Source organism: Phalacrocorax aristotelis, chromosome 3 (genome assembly GCF_949628215.1).
Source record: "Phalacrocorax aristotelis chromosome 3, bGulAri2.1, whole genome shotgun sequence".
In the NCBI taxonomy this organism is placed as follows: Eukaryota; Metazoa; Chordata; class Aves; order Suliformes; family Phalacrocoracidae; genus Phalacrocorax; species Phalacrocorax aristotelis.
Window position 1 is genome coordinate 34471274 of NC_134278.1, and position 23471 is coordinate 34494744.

The window sequence follows — 23471 nt, forward strand, 5'->3', positions numbered from 1 at the left end:
TGGACCAAAACATCAAAAAGAAAGTTTACTAGAATAAAATGTGCACAAATGAGTCTGCTATGTTCAGTTTCTGGTGACTGTTTTCAGCAGAGTTTACTTAAACTTCAGATGTTTCAGCACTTCTATGAAAATTAGTTTGGAAGTTATTATTACCTTCCCTGTTAGATAAATAGGAATTGATTCAGGATCAGCAATCTGGCCTGTGCGAGGAGCAGGATTCCTAAGGGAAAGCCCATCCACTACCTCCATTTACCTTGAGGGCGAGGTGAAGCCCTTTCCTCTGCACTGAATCATGAAAGTTGCTCTAGAATGCTACTGCACCAAACCTACAGCCTTCTTTCCCCACTAAGCTCTTCCTCTAGTCCTGCTGAAGATAAGCTTTAGTATTTGAGTGTAAAGTATTGAATATAGAGAGCCTGTTCTTGTGGTGAAGTTACTGCCTCCATGGAGGCTTCAAAATCAGAGCTAGATACTTCCATATTGTCCTGGTTTCAGCTAACATAGAGTTAAATTTCTTCGTAGTAGCCAGCATGGGGCTATGTTTTGGATTTGTGCTGGAAACAGTGGTGATAATGGGGGGGGACACAGCCAGGACAGGTGGCCCCCTACATCTCTGACATACATCATCTTAAATATTGAAATTTAAAGTCTCCAGAAAGGCAGATTTTCCATGCAGCCATTTGTACCCAGAGGCTACATGAACACTGCCAAGCTCTGCCTAAGAAAAAACACAGGACAGGAAAAAGGGCAAACATATGCATACTATTCTTCTCTAAAACCGGTTGGTCTTGCTTCATGTGTACATAGAGATAGTAGGGAAGGGTCAAAAGACTGCAGTGTCAAGTTTTTCCTGTTGTGGTACCCCACTGATCACAATGGTCAGGCACAGACAGAAATCTCCATCTATGAAGACATATATATATGTTCACCATTCAGCTCTTTACAGTAGGAATAGAAGACTGTGCCTAAAAGGGAAATTTAAACCCTCAATCATTTAGCAGATTTTCAACATAACTGAAGGGGAGTGTGTGGTAGTTTTTCCTTAGGCTTTTTTATTTCTACTTTTTTAATGTGAGGGTGATTGAGCACTAGCACAGGTTGCCCAGAGCAGTTGTGTAGTCTCCATCCTTGGAGATATTCAGAAGGCACCTGGACATGGTCCTGGGCAACTGGCTCTCGGTGACCCTGCTTGAGAAGGGGGTTGGACAAGGTGACCTCCATAAGTTCATTCCAACCCCAGCCGTTCTGTGATCCTGTTTCCAGTATTTTAGCAGCTTTAGTACATTCAGTCATACTAAAATCTCATTAAGGTATCATAAAAGCTTAATTTGAGATTAAATATTAAGACTTCCCTAAAAAATTCAGACCACAATTTATCAGCATGACACGAGCCTAGACACGCAGCAGAATTACTCACTGCCACCCTCACTCCTCAGCGGCCCCTTGAGGCTGCCTGGCTTCACCCTCCCCACCCCACAGACTTCGAGGGCTTCCCACACGTTCAGGACCAAGTTCTTGCCCCTCCCATCCTAAACCACAGCCTCCTGCTCCTGAGTGGAGCCCACCCTGGGCTGTGCCGAGGCCGTCAGGGGAGGAGGCAGCAGGGCGAGGTGAGAATGGAGAGGGGAGAACTCAGGACACTGTGGTCCCGGCCCCAAAAGCTGTGTGTAGTGGGGATGTGAGCACTGCTTCGGGCTTGGGCTTGGGCTTGGCCTTGGCCTTGGCCTTGGGCTCGGGCTTGGCTTTGGGCTTGGCCTTGGGCGGAGAGGCCAGAGGTTGTCCCACACCCGCGCGGCCTCGCCGAGCCCGCCAATCACGGCTTAGAGAGGGCGGGCGGCCCTGGCCAATCAGCGCGCCCTTAGGCTAAGGCGCGGCAAAGCCCGCCGCATGGGCCACGGAGCCGGATGCGGGTGCCGCCATGTCTGACTGGGAGGCGAGCAGCGACGAGGATGCTGGTGCGCCGAGTCGGCCGCCATCATCTGCCGCCGCTGGGCGTCTGTGGCAGCCGCCAGCGACCGTTTCGCAGAGCCGCGCCTTTGTAGAGGGCGGCGGGGGGGAAAGGGCCGCCGAGTGGCGGCGGGAGGCGGCGGGCTGCCCTGGAGAGGAGGAGCGGGAGCCCTGGGGCGCCAGGGAGAGGCGGGGAGGACCGGGAGAGGCTGCGCGCGTGCGGCCGCCCCGAGGCGCCGCCGGCCAAGCTCAGGACGCCGTGGCGCCCCTCAGCTTCCACCTCGATAGCGCGCTGGTCGGGGCTCTCATAGGTAATCAGGACCGCACCACACCCCCACAGCTCCCCCCGGGCCGGGGTGCTCGGCCCGCTGAGGTGAGGAGTGGGTGGGGGAGGGCGAGAAGGACCCGGGCGCGGAGAGGTTTGTTCGTGTGGGCCCCTGCCCGTCTCTCTGCCCCGGAGAGGTGCAGTGCTGCCTTCCGTCTCCCCAGCCCCTCGTGATCCCCTCGCATCTTCCTTGCCTGGGGATGGCAGGATGCTTCTGCAGAGTATGGAGAGAAGAGCGGAGCCCTCCCGCTCGCCAGGGCCGCTGAGCTTTTCCTCCCCACAGTAGTTGTGTTGATGCCTGTTTCTCGTGGCCAGCAGTCTGCAAGTGGGCTGAAGCCCCTCTAGCCATGTGGAGGAAGGGTGGGTCTCTCTTGAGCTGGCTTTGCTGCTCCATCCCTTCAACTGCGGTGCCTCCCTACCACACACGCACCTTGCGTTTGGTTAATTGCCCAAAAAGCTACCTGCATTTTCCAAGTTTGGTGTCACAAGTTCTTTTATTATTTTTTTTATTATTTATTAGTGCATGCACTAATACAAATGTCTTAGGTTTTGATCACAAACAAAATACTTAAAATATGTAATTTTTTGATGGTTTGGCCTAAACCGCTGTAATAACCACAGTGTATCATTATAACAGGTCGGGGTGGAACTAAAATAAGAGAACTTGAGGATTCTTCGGGTTCCAGGATAAAGGTACCATCTGTTTTGTGTCATCCAGGCCTGGACTCTGTTGGGAACATGCTTGGTTTTGCTTCCATGCAAACCAGAGTTACTGCAGCAAGTTGAAGGGTGTTGCAACAGCTGTAATAATTCTACTCTTTTAGAAGAATTGGTAAAAAGGAAGTGGAATTGAGGGTGTAATTTGACCGGTATGTGAGAGTAGGAAAAGCTTCCTGATTCCTCCCCCAAGTATGCATTAATTTCCCTCTCTTTTAGGTAGGGAATTAAAGGGCCTTTTCCTGAGAAGTTCAAATTCAGAAAAAAAAAATCAAAGACTGTTTTCAGTATATATTCTTATATAATATGTGTCTTTGCTGTAATAAAAAAAACTCAATAAGGTTTTATGAACATAGATTATAAAAGGAACCTATGAAGCTGAAGTAAAGATTTTTGGCAACGTTGCTGTGCAAAACAAAGCCAAGATGTTGATTGATGATGCTGTTACAAGATCTGGACAAAACTACGTTAGAGGGAGGACTGAGAAAGGTAAGAAATGTGGGTTTGGTGGAAAAATAAAGTGTGTATTGTCTTTCCATATACTTGCTGGTTTGCTGGAGTGTTACTATATTTTTAATACTTTACCAACTTCAGCTAACTTTCACTTTGTTCTTGGACAGCGGCATGCTTCCTTAAAACAGAAATACCTAGACATCCTCCTTTCCCAGCTATGAACAGTTTTCCCCTCTCAAACTGCCTGACTTCTTTGAAAATCTTTTCCTATGCATTTTCAACAATTTTAATGAATGCAGAATCTTATACTACTTGGTTTCTTGCATTATCAGTCGGATTCCCCCAAAATACAAGTATCGGTTCTAATTAAAGTTTTATGTGTTATCTGTGTAGTATTAAAATTCAATAAGCTTTTATAAATGTAGTCTGTAAAGCAAGCATTTACTGATTGATCCCTGAGGTCCCTTCCAACCTGTGATTCTGTGATTATAGCATGGAGGATGCTGACTTCTTACTACTTTCATGGGAAGTTAGCATTTAAGATTTGATGTTGCACATCGTGCCTCACTTTACTAGGCTTTATTGTGTTAACTTTGTTACAGGGATATATAAGTAATGAATATGTATGTTGAGATGCTGCTTATGTTATTGGTATTTGTCTCGTTTGCCTGTGTAAAAAGTCATTGGGAGCACATACAACATCCATCATAGTTGATCTGAGGCACTGTTGAGGAAAAAGGGATTAGAGAGTTGTGTTCCAGTGTTAGAATAAGGAATGGAGCAGTTGTGAGTTTTGATTTTAGAAGTGCCCCAGAAGGTGGTTGAGTATGTTTCAAGAGGCTAGAAATAGTTAACACTTCCTTAGTATGTGTGACTGTATTTTACCCGTGTTTCCTGCTTTTCCACTGATGCATAATGGTGTTGCCATTAAATCATGAATGTAAAACCTTTCTTCCTTAAGAAGTGTTAAACTCATCAAAAAAGAGGTAGAGAGTATAACTACAATGAGACTTTATTGTGCTGATGTTGGATGCTTTAGAAGTAAACCTTGCTCTTGTAACTGTTAAAAATAAAGCTTTCTGTCTTCATATCTACTGGGTTCACAAGTTTTTCAAAAGCCTGCTGCACAACAAGCCTTATTTATAGATGGAGGAGCAGCATTTTGGAACCTGTCACTACTTTAAGTAGCTAAAAATGTTGACATGCTTCTTTTTTTTTAATTAGAACAGGATTTATACAGGTTTTATCAATGTTTCAGGATAAGACCTAGGAAAGAATTTTCTATTTAAACACTTCATGTCTATTTAAAATCACATAAGAGGCCTTACAACAGAAAAAGAAAATAAGGTGTGTGTTTTGATGGGCGGGGTCTCCCCCACCCTCCAACAGATTCTGTCAAACAGCAGCATTTTGGTACCAACTCTGCAGGAAAAACCTTGGATGATATCAAGCCTGAAAATAAGCCAAAGAGATCAGTGATTGACTGGGTCTCTCTTCGAGAAAACAAAGCTAAATATGAAGCTATGAAGTGGGCAGGTTAGTTTTAAAATTTTTATTGTATGGTACTTGTCTTCATACGATAAATCTGTGGAATGCTTAAATGCTTTTAATTTTTCCTTTGAGAAGACTGAGTATTTCAGTGTCCAAATCTGTTAAATATTTGCAGTGAAGTGACCATGTCAGCATTTCTCAGCGTGGTCACAGAGGACACTGTAGTTGCTGTGTGAATATTTAAACTTAATACTCAATTGTTATTTTGACTTCACCCTTTGAAAATGCCGTTGTTTTGTATGTGGCCACAACAAAAATACGAGAATTGTTGAATATTATACTATCTATGAATACAGTATAGTTATATGTGTATATATAAATACATATTATAAGTTAGTAGAAATTACTTTAGGACTTGAAATGTGGAGAAGTGGTTCTTTTGCAGATACTTAAGTGTTTGTCTCCACCTTCGTCTTGTACATGAACAATAGTAGTCTTCCACTGCTTTTGAGTAGTCTCCTAGGTACAGGGCACAGTCTGGGTTTTGGAATTTCCATCTTAAGCTTCAACAGACTTATCCTGAATCTGTAGCATTTCTTACTGACTCAAGTTTACTTTTTCTGATTAAGACTTGCCTCCAATTGAGAAAAACTTCTATAAAGAATCATCAAGGACTGCATCTATGTCACAAGAAGAAGTGGAATTGTGGCGGTAAGATCATTCCTATAGGGAATCATCTGCTTGGCAAAAATAACTACTAAGGTATAAAGCCCAGAAAGTGGGAGATGAAATACTGAGGCAGAAGCATTGATGTTAGGGTCTTGTAATAACTAAGTGGTCTTAGGAACTGTTTCTTAGGAATCAAACCATAACTAGCAGATGAAATAGCATTAGTTGCTTGGAAAATTAGGAATTAACTGCTTCTCTAAAATTGTTTGATCTAGTTGACTTTCAGAAGTGAAAAAATCAAGACAGTTCATTGGCTGTTTCTTTGCATTTCGTGAGACAGTATGTTTGTGTTTTCTAGGTCCTTCCAAATATTATTGCTCACATGTTGAATACCTCTTGGCTGCCAATTTTCCCCCCATATATTTTAGTCAAATACCACCTTCAAAACAATTCTTAACCTCTATTACTGTTGTCTTCCTATCTGTCTATCTTGTCTTTACAAGTACGTCCTGGTGAGTACATGCCCCAGTTAACTCTATCTGTTCATTTTGATCCATCAGTCTCATCATTACTCTGCAAGAAGAGCAGATCATCTGTTTGTAGTGGTTATGTTCAGTCCCTGGTATTAGTTTCAACCCTTTTCAGTAGTTCTGGTGAGGTTGGTGAACCTTCTTGAGTGTTACCTTTTATTACTTTTCTTTTTGCATGCTGTGTCTTTTCTTTTGCATGCCCATCAGAGGAACCTTGCTGCAGTGAGCGAAGCATGGGATTGACATGTTTCCTTAAAGTATGTGTATGTGTGTTTTGTTAGAGCAACAAAACATTGTTCTGTAGGGTCAGAGTATATGTTGAGGAATAGCACTTGTGTGATAAAGGGCTGTTTTTCCTTTTTCGTCTAATCTGTTTGCTTTAAGGAAGAAAAAGTAATTGAAAAAATATTGTTTTTGTAAACATGAGGAGAGCTTGAATTACCCATTCTTTCCCTAGCCCACACCCCACCTGAAGTAAAACTCTTTGCTGAATGGAATGTTCAGAAGAATAAAAGACTGGAATGAAGATAAACTCCTTACACATATTAATACCTCTTAATCAGAGATAGCCTCAGAACCTCAGTTCTCGTGTAGCTTTTTGTGTCTGTGGTTGTGTTTTGGGTTTTGTTTTCTGGTTTTTGGGTGGTGTGGTTTCTGGTGGGGTTGGTGGTGTTTTGGTTTTTTGGAGGTTGTCTTACTGGTCACATATGTTCTTCTAAACTGTTTGTTTGTATTTTCTAGAGCATCCAGGGAGCTGCTCCGAACGTATTTCAGGAAGGTTTTTGTCAGAACATAGGGCTCTGACAAATAAGTCCAATCCATTCCTATGAGTTCTAGGTTGTCTTTAGGTTTAAAGACTTGTCACAGTTATTTAATTTGTAATAGAGTATAATTGATGTCTGATATGACAGGACTGCAGTTTATATTAATATCCCTATATAACTTCAAATTAGTCATTCTTAAGAAAGAATGGTAATTGATGCCTCCAGGAGAAGCATTTCTGTAGTAAGGCTTTCTTAAAAGTTAGAAGAATAGTTACAAGTCTCTTCCAAGAGCCTGAACTTGTTTTTTGTTCTTTCAGGAATTAACAAAAAAAAAAACAAACCCAAAACCAAAACTCAAAAAAAAAAAAAAACCAAAAAAACAACAAACCACCAAACCTAAAAACCAAACCCCAAACCTAGACAGACAGTCTTTTGTGTCAGCTCTACCTTTTCATGTAATGTGACTGTAAAGCAATTGCATTTCTTTAATTCTGTACAGGAAAGAAAATAATAATATAATTTGTGATGACTTAAAAGAAGGTGAAAAGCGCTGCATTCCCAATCCTGTTTGTAAATTCGAAGATGTGTTTGAGCATTATCCTGACATTATGGCTAATATAAGAAAAGTTGGTTTTCAAAAACCTACACCAATTCAGGTACTTCTTCAATTTTGAGGACTCTTTAGCTGAAGCTTAAGAGAAAAGTACATGTATGTATTTTGTTGTTTTATGTTAGTCCCAGGCATGGCCAATCATACTCCAAGGAATTGATCTTATTGGTATAGCACAGACTGGTACCGGGAAGACATTAGCATACTTAATGCCTGGATTCATTCACTTGACTTCACAACCAATGTAAGGACTGCTCACGTGTCTGACTTTTTTTAGCTGTGGATATTAACCCCTTCCCCCATGTGATGGTTTTCTAGTAAAGAATATAATAAATAGTGAATTGCAAAAGAATTATAAAGCTGGTGGAATAACAACCAAACTTGTCACCATAGATTCTGTTAGGAGCAGTGTACTGTGAAAGTCTACAACAGTATAAAAATCTTTGGTGTCAGATGTTATGGACTCTGCCTGGGTTTATTTGCCTGCATTCTAAAGGTGGTTTATTGCAGATCCAAAGATCAGCGTGGGGGGCCAGGAATGTTAGTCCTTGCTCCCACTCGAGAACTGGCACTTCAAGTAGAGGCAGAGTGTTTGAAGTACACGTACAAAGGAATTAAAAGGTAATCTTACTCTCACTTTTTGTCAAGTAATTTTTTTTCCTACCACTTGTGGCTTAATTCACCTACTGAAATAATTGCATTTGCTAAGAGGGGAGGGGAATGTAGTAAATGCAGAGTTTGTATTTTCCCAGTTTTTAGAACATCTATTTTGATTACTCACATAGTGAAAAATCTATATCTTATGTAGTTGGAGTTCTCTGTATTGTAGATTCATCTGTAGTTTCTTGTTCTTCTGTGTGGAGAGCTGAGAAGAGTCTGGCTGTGTCTTCTTGGCACCTTGCTGTTAGGTAGCTGTAGGCCGCAGTAAGATCTCCCTGAGCCGCCTTCTCTTCAGGCTGAAAAACCCTGGTCACCAGCTTCTCACATCAGGCACTCCATCTTCTTGGCCATCTTGGGGTAATTCCATACCCATCTTTGCTTTTGTTAAGCTTCATGGGATTCCCGTCAGCCCATTTCTCTAGCCTTTTGTGATCCTTCTGTGTAACAGCCTAGCCCTCTAGTGTATTGACCCATCCCAATTTGGTTTCATCCAGAAACCTGCTGAGAGTGTAGGTCGTTGAGCTATTAAACATACATTACTGTACTCTAAAAGAGTTTTAGGGCTCCCTGGTAATTTTGTATAGCCTTCAGAATTAGTCTTGTAGTTATCAAATACTGAAACGTACATTCTGCATCCTTCCCAAAAATAATAGGGAGTTTTACAGTGTGTGTTACATTTGTGTGTAAGCCTAATACCTTATCAAGTGTGTGGATTTTTTTTGAGGGAAAAGCATCTGACTTTTGATGGTACTGTTTAGAAAAATCATGCATCCTGTCATACGTTCATCTATTTTTACTGTGACTATTTTCAGAACAACCCAAAACATACTCGTAGCTTAATAGCTATCTTCCTTCTTTTCATTATTACTTTCACTGCAATTTCAGCAGAAAGCTATTGGTCAACTGTTGAGGGGGTATCATCCAGTGTTAAGTCATTATATACTGTGATACTGTCAGTCACACTTACTGTATTTGTCTTGGTAATACCAGATGATACTTTTTAAAATGAATCAACATGGTGGTGTTTATTTGAAAAAGATTGACTTTAGTTGAACCTTAATACGCTGCTTCCATAAAACATTTTATTTTTCAGTATTTGCATATATGGTGGTGGGGACCGAAAAGGACAGATAGACGTGGTTACCAAAGGTGTGGATATTGTTATTGCTACTCCTGGCAGACTGAATGATCTTCAAATGAACAACTTCATAAATTTGAAGAGCATAACATATTTGGCAAGTAGCTGATATGGAATGAGTAATGCACCAGTTCAGAAATGGTTGGCTTAGTGTGAACTTGAGCTTCGATGAAGATGCCTTTAAACTTTTTAAGTCTTCATTACAATACATCTTAATGCTGAGATTGGTGTTGGAGGGATGCTCACACTTACCATAATTGCATTGCAGATGTGGAATATTCCCTAGTGAAAAAATAAAATAGGCTTCTAGCACAGTAAGCATTTTAAATATGTGAAATTATCTCATATTAGTAATGCTTGCTGTTTTAAAGTTCATTTTGTCAAGATCAGTTATTAATGGATGAAATGCCTTTCCCAAGTTGTCTTGTCTTTAAAGGTTACCAATGACAAAGTTCTAATAAGAACCTGTGCAGTAAGCACCAGAGTTGCAAAGAGATATTTAAATGTTTGGGTGACTGACTTTCTTTTGATCTCAGTGGGAAAATAGCCACGTGAACATTGTTATGAATCCTTATGTCTTCATTTCATGCTTGCCTTTTGCTGTGCTGGACACTTAAAACCATTGCTATTTTGTAAAATACTTCCATATATTTAAATTGTTTGAGTTCTCTGTGTAACTGGTGACTTGTTGCCTAGTTTGCCAATTTGGCCTGCTTTCCCTCCCTTATCTCCACGCCCCCTGCCTTCTAAGGGTTAAACACTCATTATGCTTTAACAAGTTAGCTCCAATTCTAGGTGATAGTTGTGAGCGTACTGGAAAGGCAATGGTGGTGTAGCATCATTGGAAATTGGGTTATCTGGAAGAAAAGAATATTATTAAAAAACAGGAGAGTAGCCTCATGTAGAAGAGTAACATGTAATTGCGAAACGGGGGCGGGGGGGGGGGGGGGGAAGGCTTGAAAATCTCCTCTCTGAGAACTACAGGAACATCAGTAATCTTTCTCTACCAAGGTGAAGTATGGTTAAACTACAAGCACACACTGCTCTGTAAAGTAAAGAATATGTACCTAACCAAGATTAGATGTTTCAGTATGTGCAGGATATGCTATAGTATGACATTACTAAAACGAATTAGCTATCAAATTGAAGAATATGATGTAAAGCAGGAGAAAACCATTTGTTGTAGTGCTAGCTTTTAAATATTTTCAGAAGATTGAAACCAGTGCAAGGACCATGTTTTGCAAAGTGGTTAATGTCTCATGCCTCAGACTTTCTGGAAATGCTTCTTTAGGTCCCATATGAAAAGTTAGACATCCAAAATTCTATTTTTTTTAATGTTACCATATATTTTTCCTTGCAGTTTCTTGCACTTTTTAATATATAAGATGCTTTCTGTTTCCACAGCTTCACTCAGCCAACAAGTAATTTAATCTTGCAGCCTTATTTCGGAGAAAAAAAGAGGGGTATTAGATTTCAACTTTAATACCTTGGATGAAGAATGCTCTTCACTGAAGAGCTTCATTTACAGTTTTCATTTAAAGATATTGATAAGTCTTGTAAATGCACCCAAAGTACACTATTGTTTGCTGGTGTGATATAATTGTTTACCAAAGGTCTTCCAAGGTCAGAGACTGGGATACAATTGTTTGTTTGTTTGGGTTTTTTTTAAACAAAAAGCCAAACTCTAACAGAGTTAATTATATACACTGTACAGAAGGCGAATTGGAGGCAGGGAATTTGTCGTCTTGCCTTCACAGAACCATCAACTTAGTTGCAGTCTTGATTCAGATTTTTAGGAACCTATTTATTCAAGATAGGCTGCTGTTTTTCATGGTTTCAGAAGAAAGACTGGGGAACTCTGTTGTATGGCCTTTTCATTGTTTACAATACAGGTTATTTGAAGATTGCTGTTTGTTTTGCTGTGTTCAGTGTAAATCAGTACTTCATCAGTAATCCGAGGGCTTTTTTTCTTTTGACCTTATGCTTATTAAGCAGAAGCAAGGGAATTGGAGTTGTGCATGAATAATTGGCAAGCATTTAGGGGAAAGAATATATTAAAAAAATATATAATCATGAAGTAGGATATAGAACATATAGATTGGAGTAGTCCTTTGATTCTTTAAATAAGAAAAAAATAGTGTAAAACTTACCAATAAGTAATTTAAAACAGAGGAAATAATTTTCTCATGGAGAACTGGCTTGTAAGAATTTCTTGCCAAGAAATAGAACTGAAATAAAATTTACAAACAAGTAGATATGTATAGATAACAAGAAATCTAAGATAATGTCAGCTGGAGGGAGATTTAGCTTATAAACCAGGACCTGGCTATGAAGCATTTTGAAAAAGTAGTGCTAATATCTATCTTAAATCTATTACAGCCTTTATTCTTTATTAAGCAGCTATCAGAAGTAAGGAAAATAAAATTCAGCTGCTCTGATCCATCTAATACACACATGCTTTCTCTTCCCTTTCCAGCTAAGTACTAGTGTGCTTAATAGCTTAGAAAGCTTCTGCTGCTGAAAGGGGTGTAGTAGCCAACTCTGTATACAAAATTAGTGGTGGTTCAGCCTTGCCATTGTATTAGAATCCAAGTAGTTAATGAAATCTCCATGAGTCTTTTGAAAATACGGAGAATTAAGTCAAGAAATAGAATTCTGTCTCTCAGTTGACAATTTGTTATTTCAGATATTTACATAGATAATGTACCAAAAACCTTTAATAGAAAAAAATCTGAAAAGAGTAGAACAGCAAAATCAGGACAGTAGAAGGGGATTATTATGAAAGTCTTATGTTTCCAGATAAGTGACTAGAAAATGTCAATACTTAAAAGCATGATCCATATAACTTTGATTTATATAAACTCTATTTGAAGATTAAAGGAGAAAAATCAGGCTTGGGTGGCAGCCTTCTTCCTTTGTATGTGAACGTTTTCAGAGTCTCAGGTGTGCTTGTGTATTAGAAAAAAATCAGTTCCAAATAGCTGTATCAGATCTTCAGCTCACTTGTTCTCCTTTGGTTTTTTTGTTTTACCCGATGAAACAAGTTTGAGCGCTGGGAGTTCTGTGGTGTCCTAGTGTGAGCCAGAATGTACATTCTGGCTTTTTTCCTACTTGTAATGAGGAACTAAATTGATAATTGATGTTTTGGTCTGGTATGAGGTCTGTAACAAGGTAGAAATGAGATTTTCCCCTTTAAATTATTAAACATTTCTTATTGAAAGTGTGTTTTGTGGGGTCCTCCCTCCAGTTTGGTTGGTTTTGGTTTTGCTGGGGTTTTTGGGTTGGTTGGTTGGTTTGTTTTGTTTTTAATTCTGTGCTTAATTTTAGGTACAAACCAAAATACTAAACCAAACAAACAGTTGTTTCTTCTTCATTGATTTTAAGTGCTCTTAAAGGTGCTGTGGATTTTCTTGTGCTGCCTGCAAATGTATTACTAAGTTAAAAAGCTTCAAGGACATTGAAGAGGTGAAATAGAAGTTGAACAGGTTTTGCAATACATTATGAAATGGATTCTACAATTAAAATTGTTACCATTAAAATGGTCTGCTATGTAATGTCTTGCTGAAACCCTTTTCTAAGGAATTAGACACAATAAATAACCTTATTTTGAGCAGGTTTTAGATGAGGCTGACAGAATGTTGGATATGGGATTTGAACCTCAGATAATGAAGATCCTAATAGACGTACGGCCTGACAGACAAACTATTATGACAAGGTATGTAAACATAATAGTGCTATGTACTTGAACGCTGTAAAGGTAAGGTTACTGAACAAGTTAACTTCAAAACAAATATGTCAGTTTTATTAAAACTTTGACTAGCCTAAATGGGAACAGCATCAGTTTTCTTTCTAATTCTGTCTAGTCAGTTCTAATGAGTCATTTGACAACTTTATTTTCATTTCTTACCCCTTTTCTGATGTTTTGCATCAGCTATAAAAGCAACCGAGTTCTACCCAAAAAGGAAGGTATCCTGGGAGTGCTAGAATTTGCCATATCAATTTGAAATGCCAACTTCCACTTCCCCATCTGGGACCAAACGTTTATTCTAATCATCTCATCAATATCTGTGCTAGTCTGTACCTGGCTTGATTTTGAAATTGTGCATCTTTTGGGAGCTTAACAATAGAATATCTCAAAAATAATTTTGTTATCCTATTTTGCATTAGAGCTGTTTTGAGATAAAAACAGACTAGAAGCTTGCTTTTAGGTATCGTTTCACTACTAAACTCACTTCTGGCTTCATCAGAAAGGCTCCATAACTGTTGCCTGTACTTTTTAACTTAGAAAGATGTCTTTAAAGTTTGAGTGCTCTTTACTAATTAACTTTTTAAGATTATTTCTGAATGTTATATCAGTGCACTACTGTTATTGCATACTCTGTGTTTCACTGGTGTATAAGAGAGAAAAAAGAATGTAATTAAATTAATGAATTAGAGAAGATTTTGCTCTCTGTTCTCATGTGTGTGTTTTCCTCTTCACTTCCTTTTTAGTGCTACTTGGCCTGATGGTGTTCGTCGCCTAGCAAAATCCTATTTGAAAAATCCCATGATTGTATATGTTGGCACTCTTGACTTAGCAGTAAGTTTTTCTGTTCTTTTGGCACTCTTGACTTAGCAGTAAGTTTTTCTGTTCTCTCTTTCCCCACAACCCTTTCCTTTGGGAGAAGAATCTACAGTTAAACCAGGAAATATTTTGCTTGTAACTATAGGTAAGTAAATGCATGTCACTTTAAAATCAGTCCAAGCTTTCAAAGAAACAGCTCCTTATTATTCTTTTAAAGCTTAATTAAAAGTTCAGAAATAACTAAAAGAAAAAGTTCTTTTCCACTTATGTTTCTGTACAAGGTCCTTAATTCCTAAATCTTCAGTAGATGTTGCAAGCAACAGATATCAATCAAATTGAAGTCTGAATATTGTACTTCGCAGTGCCATGTGTTCTTGCCTGAACCCTTGTTTTTGCAGCCTTCACTTCTGTTCAGCAGGTTCTTGTTCCTTACTTTTCCTTCTGAAGGTGGTCTTCCTAACATGTATAGCTCTCTCTCTGGATCTGTGTTTCTTAACTGCTGCTTTCTCAAAGAGAGTGGAAGCTCTCCACTAAACTCCGGGAGGAGTTTAGTCTTTAAAGTCCAGAACTTCTAATATGTAGATGTAGTTGCATACTTGTCATGCCAGTGCAGCTATGTGTAGCTGGCACCAGCAGAATTCAGTTGGCACCAGCAGAATTTACAGAAATAGTAGCACTTCCATGATCTCCGCATCTGGGTCTAGAGATTGCTTTGAGTTCAGTTCTTAAACTGTGAAACTTTCCTTTCAGTTCCACTTTTTTAGTGATAGGGAATGAGGAAATTCAGTATCCAATACACTTTTAGGTAGAAGTGGGGCGAAAACATACTTTTCATCTCTTCTGTTCAGAACTACCATAGACTAGAATCATAGAATTATTAGGATTGGAAAAGATCTCTAATATCATCAAGTCCAACCATCAACCCAACATCACTGTGTCTCCTAAACCGTGCCCTGAAGTGCCACATCTACAGTTTTTTTTTTTAACACCTCCAGGCATGGTGACTCCACCACCTCTCTGAGCAGCCTGTTCCAATGCCTGACCACTCTTTCAGTAAAGACATTTTTTCCTACTATCCAATCTAAACCTCACCTGACACAACCTGATGCCATTTCCTCTCATCCTATCACTTGCTATTTGGGAGAAGAGATCAACCCCCACCTCACTACAACCTCCTTTCAGGTAGTTGTAGAGAGCGATAAGGTCTCCGCTCAGCCTCCTCCAGGCTAAACAAAGCCAGTTCCCTCAGCTGCTCCTCAGAAGACTTGTTCTCCAGACCCTTCACCAGCTTCGTTGCCCTATGCTTCTGTCAAAGTTCATTTCTTTTATAGGAGCTGCTCTTAATTAAAGAGGTGACCTTGAGGGGGTGGGGAGAGAGGAGGATTCCCATGTGGACAGAGAGTCTTTCTATGTACTTGATTGACTCTTCAACCTTTGCCACCAGATTATGAAGCAGGGCCATGTGAATGTCTAGGCCTTTATACTGTATAGGCAGTATACCTTAGACATTCTATGGCAAACTTAAATATAATGGAGTAAAGTTTTTATTGTCAAACTGTTGGAAGAATCAGGCAGAACGGATCATTTCAAATAAATTACAGAATCTTCTTTAAAAGCTTGTCCTTTTGAGTAAGACTGGCACTGCTCTAATTTGCTCTGGATTAACATAAAATATACTCAAAGTAGTTTGATCTGATTTTTCACTAATATTAGGAATATTTATTTCATCCTGCTAGTCTGCTAGTCCCTAAATGTCTGCAAATACATGATTTGGCAAACAGCTTAAATTTTTACTATTCTCCTAAAGCAACTAAGAAACAACAAATACATCTGCATTGTTTGAACTCCAAACGGATATATATTTTGGTTTTAAATAGTTTTTCATGGTATCATATTACTGGTTTTATAATATTGTAATATGTGAATTAACAGAAAAATATTATTTTAATCTGTTTCTACTTAACATCTTTTTTTTTGCTGTTTAACAGGCAGTAAATACGGTAGAACAGAGAGTTATTGTTATCGCTGAGGAGGAAAAGAGAGCTTTCATGCAATACTTCATTGACTCTATGAAGCCAAAAGATAAGGTCATCATTTTTGTGGGAAAAAAACTTACGTATGTAATCACTTCCCAGTATTACACCTGTTCATTTTTTCTAACGGAAATAATGGATAGTTTCTTAGTTCACAGAATAATTAATTACCATGTCTAACAGCTCTTGTCAACAATGTACTGGTAGTAGTATTTATTTATTTATCCAGACTGACTGGTAGTTTGTATCCTTTTTAATATCATTGGTGGTGGTGGTAAATCACAGTTTTCCACAGTTAGAGAAGATGTTAAAATTGTTTTACAGTAGATGTTAAGATTGTTGGGGATACATTTAATATGATGTACTGTTTACTTGCGTACGCCGCTGGTGCATACAAGACCTGGTTGGTAGTGGGGGTAGTCATTACACCATACCTGAGCTTTTTGAGTGAAAAACACAACAAAATAATCTATTATTTCTCCTATAAATAAATAAAAGCAAACATTTATGTGGGGAATAGTCTTGCTTTCCTACTGTTGCATAATAAATATCAGCTGACCTAGGCAGAGTTTTGCCCTTAAGCACACATCTAGCTTTTTGTCATGTTGTTATCCTTTGGATCTAAATCTAGGTGCTGCACTTTTTTTTTTTTTTAAACTTTCCCTTTCTTTTTAAGAAGCATTGATTTATTTCATCCTAGAGCTGATGACTTAGCAAGCGACTTTGGCCTTCAAGGAATTCCAGTACAGTCCCTTCATGGTAACAGGGAACAGTGTGATCGAGAACAGGCTTTAGATGACTTCAAGAAAGGTACTTTTGTACCTAAGTACTGGTTCATTTAGCGCTGGTTTTTAAAGCTTGTCTTGTGTAGAACTTTGTCTATTTGTAAGTGCCATGTCTCTTCAGTACCATAGAAATGAAAAAATTGAAGAGCTCAGAATGATATGTTCACTTTGTTAATTTGACAAACAAAAGAACCAGCAAACAAAGAGATTGCTCTTCAATAAAATTTGGAATGTTGATAGGTTAAATAATGTAAGGCTTATTTTATTTTTGAAATTTCTGTGGAAAAGTCAATGTTGTGTTAGTCTACAGATCAGGAAATTTAAGTGTCAAATCACGGTGCTTTCAGTGAAACAGTTTTGCTCTTGATTATGCCAGTAGGGTTATATTTTGGGGTTATGTGATCGCATGCTAATAAAACAAAGAATAGTCCTACGATAAGGATACCAGCTGAGAATATAGTTGTTGAAGTTTTGCTCTTTTCACAGACTCTTTATAACAGCTAGGCATGTTTCTTTCTTGTCATGCACCCCACTGTTCTACTTGTGAAATACAAATGATTGTAAAATGACGTTTTGAGTGCTCACCTAGCACCTTGTATTTGAAGCTAACTCAGTGTGATGTCCAACAAGCATATTTTTCCTTTATGTATTAAGTGCATTATACACTAGAAAACCAATGGACTGGAGTATATTTTCTGTTCGTTCCATAAACTCCCCTTCTCGCTCTTGTACTTATTTTAGGCAAAGTCAGAATACTGGTGGCTACTGACTTAGCATCCCGTGGCCTTGATGTGCATGACGTTACTCATGTCTTTAACTTTGACTTCCCTCGCAACATTGAAGAATATGTTCATAGAGTAGGTCGTACTGGAAGAGCAGGGTAAGTGTTTGCAAGAAAATAGTAATATATTGTCAATATTTTATGCACTGCATAGGTGTTTCTCTTGTCAAATGCTAGAGGTACAGGTGAGGTGGAGTCGGGGAGCAAAGATGCGCGAGTCTATCAAAATATGTTTTAGATAATAACACACTGCTTTATACTTTGAAATCAGTTCACTGTTTAAGGCAAACGAGCTTTCTACATTTCTGTTATTTCATTGAATTGGATGGGAATGATGGATATTTGAAAGCCCGTTTAAATGTGGGGAAGAATTACAGTTGAAAACAACTTCTGTGTAGATATTCTGAAATGTTACTTCCTTGTTTGTCTCTTCATGAGCTGCTGAATCATTTAGCTTCCTAGATGGCCCATTGGGGGGGAAAAAACATATAAATTCAAAGTTTTCAGCCTATCATTGTGGTGTAATTTGGTGTTAGGACTTTTGAATGCTGCTTTCCCAGGTTGGCACAAATGTGATTATTATGTGTTTATTTTAATCATGATATGAATATATGTCTCTTTATACTTAAATATGTTGTCTTTATGCTAGGGTTATTGTCTAAAAGACTAAATTACTTGTGCTTTTGCTCCATTTTAGGTGAATTGCCATATTCTGATCTTTATGAAAAGTTGCTTTGTCATGTGCATAGTAAATACTCAAGCCAGTTTTATCTACCAGTCCAATAATATTCCCTGTAGTACAATGTATTACTGTACAGATCAGTAGGAAAAGCCTAGCAGCTGTTGTTTTGAAGATCAACAGTAATTTCATTCCTTGTTCAGACGTACTGGGGAGGCAGTAACGCTTGTCACCAAGAATGATTGGAGGGTGGCATCTGAGCTGATTGAAATTCTGGAAAGAGCAAATCAAGTAAGAGTACATCTGACTGGGTAAGGTTTATATCGGGTCTGGGTTACCACCTGAAACAGTTCACAAGGGTCTAAACCTACTTAAACCGTTCTTGGTGAGTGTTTTTAGTGTCTCAGGGAAAAAATACGTACTTAAGTGTCTTGTCCTGGATGTCCTTACCTGTATTTTATCTTACAGATGAGTCCCAGAAAAGAACTGGGAACTTTATAAAAGCCTTCCAGGTCCAAAGAAAAAGTAGCTAACATGTGCACACAGAGGTCTACACAGGAATAATAGGATCTATTTTATTTCATAGTATTTTATTCCATTTGTATTTCACTTCTGGATGTATGTACCAATGTTCTTTTTTAATAGTGTAAATATTAACAATATTTCTGTCAGAAGAAGCTCAACTATTTATCAGTTTATTGTATCTGGCAGTTGTGATATCTGCATGTACTTTTCCAAGCTTTCTTTCTTACAGATGTTTGTAAATAGTACAGGAAATAGGACTAGAATGTGATTTGTTTATTTCAAAGAAACTTTTTTTTTCTTGCTACCATATCTGAAAAGCCACAGACAATTCTGTTGCTGGTTTTTTGCTGTAACAAGCAACAGTATTAGGCCTGACTTATAGTGAATTCCCAGTTCATGCCCTGACTCGAGTTGAAATTTTTAAAATTGGGGGGGGGGGGGGGGGGGGGGGGGAAGTTCGGGGGAGGGATGGGAGTTTGGCTCCAAATTTCCCTAGGACCTGTGGTTGTTATTGTGGATGCTTAATCAAACTTCAAACCTTTAATTAGAACTTCACATAAATCTTCTGGTTTACAACTCTTTGAAAGATGTTATGCCACTTACTGCAAACCTGAGAAGATGCTTTTGAAGAAGGAGGAAAAAAAAAAACAAACCCAACCAAGAGTTGTCCCCTCATGATTTCTTACAGTTGCAGGATTTGGGTGGGGTTTGCTGGTTGTTTTTTGGGTCAGTTTTTTTTGTTTGGTTTGGGGTTGGTTGAGGGTTTTTGTTTTGTAGAAAATATAAGATGACACTAGAGGTGCCTTGTTCTCTATTTTGAGTCAGCTGTTACCTCCATGCCTTGTGTCCTACTGCAGACTGCGAAGTTCCCAAACATTTTAATGTGTGATAGTTCAACTGGGAACAGGTCTGAGTTCAGAAGAGAAAGGAGCATCCTTACTTTCAAGGGTAGCTGTTAGTCACAACACTATTCTCAAACTTTTAGTTGTAGCTGGTAGAAGGGAAGTATCTGTACGGGCAGGGTTTGTTTATTTTTCCTTATGACAATGAAAATACCATTACTTCAGCCTTAAAACATCATGTAAAAGGGAAGGGAGAGCAACTGAAAACATGGTCTGGGTGTTCAGAATAGTTCCGTTTCGGAACAAGTAAGGTGCTTTTGTTAGCCAGATGTTTTCCATGGGTTTGAATGTACAGGTCATCTCCCTAAAGAAAAACAGGCACAACACAAGATCCCTGCAGCATCATACAGAAATCTTTACATGTAAGCTTATTACGAAGCATGGCAGATATATTAGGGATCCAGGTGGGTCTCTGATCTCTGTAATACCTGTGATCTCTGTAGTACCAAGAAGAGTGTTACATATAAATTACGGCATCTATCCTTTTGTGTTTTCTCATTTGGACTACCATACCCAGCTCATATGTTTAACAGATACACAGATTGTCCATGCAAAAATCTCAACAAGCTACTAGATGCTGGATATTACCTCAGCTGAGGTTTTTATGTTCCATATCCTGGCTTCTTCCCACTCTCTTCTTGTGCCTGCTCAAAAACCCCTCTTGCAAGAAACTTGCAATTTTAGTTGGGATAAATTCTGCTTCATGCTGTAGGAGAGGATCTGGTGTGATTCTGAGGAAGGAAATCATCCAGTGTTTCAACCGAAAACTAACTTTGTCTCATGACTTCTGTCCTACTGATACAAGTCTATAGTGACTTTCAGCCAGAGAAATGCATCATTTTTTACTCTATTTTTAAACAATGTCTAAAACTTCAGCAGAATAGACTGTTCCATAGGCATCCTGTTCTGTGGACTCCTGACGGCCAGGGCAGTTGTTTACCAGTAAGAGCAATTCAGCACGTAAAATATACACTAGCGAGCTGACACTTGTCCCAGCTTAAGGAGAAGTTGCTTCACAAGTTGGTAACAAATGGCAAGCAGTGTTGAACTATAAAGCCTGACAAAAGTTGAAACTGGAGGAATGCAGCTTGGTATGGCTGCATTCCTCACCTGTTAGAGCATTGCCAGGTCTAGGAAATTCTAAGGAGACTTAACAGTATTTAAATTTGTTTGCACGTGGACAAACCACAGAGGTTGAGCAATCATGTTAATACCATGCTCACACTCACTGCAGAAGCTTGCTCTCCATGCTGATCAGGAAACTGATTCTGGACTGGATATCTTCTACCTGCTGTGTGGCTACGTGTTGTAGCAGATTGTTGAAGCAGGCTGGTTTGGATAGATAAGTGATCTAAAACATCCTCTGATAGTAGTCGCCTGTACTGCTTTTTTCAGAAAGCATTGTGTTAATGTCTGTGTTATACCTGATCTGGTTTAAGACGACGTGTTGGACACTGCCTTTGCGTGATCTGTAAGAATGGTATATGGGGTTTTTCTTTCATTCAGCCATCAGTGTCACTCAACCTAATAAAGTCTGTCTGTAATTCTTTGTATCTGGCCTCAATCCTTATGCGCGTGAGTAACTCTGAGGTGACAAAGTGCACTGATGATACTATTCACCTCCTTTTCCACGTAATTACAAACATGCCAGAAGGCACTGCAGTAAGGTGGTCTTGTGACCTCCCAGTGGTGGAAGAACTGACCACTTTCCTCTGCCCTTCTTTTCTTGCCTTTTAGCTTTCTTTTATCCACGTGAGAACCTTTCCTATGGCAGTGCTTTCTTTTAAGTACCAAAGTTTCTCTTCAGAGGCTCTGAAGACTTCCAAAAGGAATTTAATATCAATCGTAATAATGTAACATCCAAACGTATAGAGTATGGTATAACCTTTTAATGACATTGGGCATTTTCCAGCTATTCATTATCACTGAAAGATATATATCTATCTGAAATACAAATGTTTTAATTAGATGGTTTTATGTTGTCATCAGATATGGTGATACTAGCATACAAATGTAATTGAAGATCCAGGGACACTCTGCTGATTCATCTTCAGCATATTTCAGTATGATTTTTATGTAAAAAGATTTCTTTATCCATGTCTGCAGAAAAGACAATCCGCAAAGTGATAGGAGCCAGATAAATAACAAAATCAAATCTGGGAACATACAGATCAATAGCATTTTTGTAAAGCAGAGTCTAGAAGTTTAGATTTAAAACTGACCTTGTTCTTGTGGTGCTTTCTTATCAGGTAGTTCCTAATGAGCTTATTGCAATGGCAGAAAGATACAAACAATTTCAAATCAGAAAAGAAATGGAAAAGGATATACGGAGACCTCAGAGAAAGCCCTCAAAATAACTAATCCCTTGAAGTTATTGAAACAAAGTAAGTGATTATGGATAGTGTTAGCATCTATGGGCTTGAATTTAGAAGCTTCTTTTCTCGGTTGATTGTTTTCTGTACCTGTCTCATTTAAATAAAATGCAGTTTAAAAAGTGGTCTAGAAAAGAAAACTAGATTAACTTTATATAGAAATAAATCCAGTTTTGTGCTTGGACACTTAATTTTTCTGAAGTGATAATTTCTTTTTTTTTCTTGTGTGATATGCATAACTTACAGCCATATCTACTGGTTAAAAACAAGTATTGTGGGTTTGTTTGGGTTGGTTTTTTGTCTTAGTTAAATGCAGTATTAATATATAAATGTAAAATATAATTTTTCCTTTTATTTTCAGAGAACTGGATTAGCAAATGTAAGCAATGTTTGTCAGTGTGGCTTAAAAATACTGTACTTCTGCATTGATATATATACACCACATCTGCCAGTGGCATGCAGAAGTATTTCCAAGGATAACTTAGTTATTTGAAAACTGCTCTGTTTGCAGTAACTGATGTTTGCTGAAGCAAGTTTTAGGGTTTTTTTTAATTGTAGTCATTTTTGTTAAGACTTGTGTCTCAAGGTGTTGTGTTTTTTGAGAGAAGTCTGCATTTCCCCCTAATGGAGGAGAGCATAACAAGAAATGTGTTCGTGGGTGACTGGGGAAAAAAAACAGCTTCTACTTCTGTTCTCATGGACGTAATTTTCTGGCTTAAGGAAGAAAAACAGTTTACTAGAGAAATGTTAACAACGTCATGAAGAAAAATACTTTTGAAGGTCAGCTTTTATTTCTTTCAGATGAAGCTGATTCAAATTTTACATTGGGATGTCAGGTTCTGTCACACAGACTGCCAATGATAATGGGGAACATTTTCACTCTTTGGAAGATACGTGGGAAGGAGCCATTCCTTCATTTGATGCTTGGTCTGAACTTGTGTTGACTCATGTGTCATATGAGTAAATGTAAAATTGAGTCTAGTGAGATGAGAATATTGTAGTAAAATTATTCTCTAAATGTTCTTCTGGCCTTCTGTGGTTTTTATTTGCTCATAATCAAGGCGAAATCTGGGCATTATTTAAGCCAGTAGGATACTTGGCCTTCAAAAGGTTGGCTGAAAATGGCTTCTTTAAGAAAAAGCAAAAGATGTATTTACTTACAGCACAGCAGCTCCCAAATGTTGTGTTTGCCACCTGTACAATTTTAATAATAGGAAATATAATAATTCTTAATTTTTCCTAACACTCCTCAACATAAGAAAAATTGAGCTGAATTCTGATTCCAAGAATGTCAGGTCCATGCCACATTTTGGTTTTGATAAGCTTTCACGAGGAACCTCTTCCTTCTTGGTTGTCATGGTTTTAGCTGGGATGGAGTTAATTTTCTTCACTCTAGCTGGTATAGTGCTGTGCTTTGAAATTAGCATGGAAAAAAACCTGTTGAGATAACACACAGATGTTTTGGGCTGTTGCTGGGTAGTGCTTGTACTAGTCAAGGACATTTCTAGCTTCCCAGGCTCTGCTGG

General features: G+C 38.7%; 1 protein-coding gene across 1 annotated transcript; it reads left to right on the forward strand.

Annotated features, from left to right (window-relative positions):
* Nucleotides 1-1918: 1918 nt before the first annotated feature.
* Nucleotides 1919-22968, forward strand: DDX43 (DEAD-box helicase 43). The gene is made up of 17 exons (XM_075087087.1): nt 1919-2258; nt 2910-2965; nt 3346-3478; nt 4871-4978; nt 5563-5644; nt 7396-7552; nt 7632-7750; nt 8017-8127; nt 9260-9401; nt 12919-13019; nt 13796-13883; nt 15857-15984; nt 16602-16711; nt 17428-17566; nt 18350-18437; nt 21823-21957; nt 22307-22968. Exons 1-16 carry the CDS (start codon nt 1919-1921, stop codon nt 21928-21930), a joined length of 2010 nt encoding a protein of 669 aa, XP_074943188.1. The 3' UTR covers nt 21931-21957; nt 22307-22968.
* Nucleotides 22969-23471: the final 503 nt, after the last annotated feature.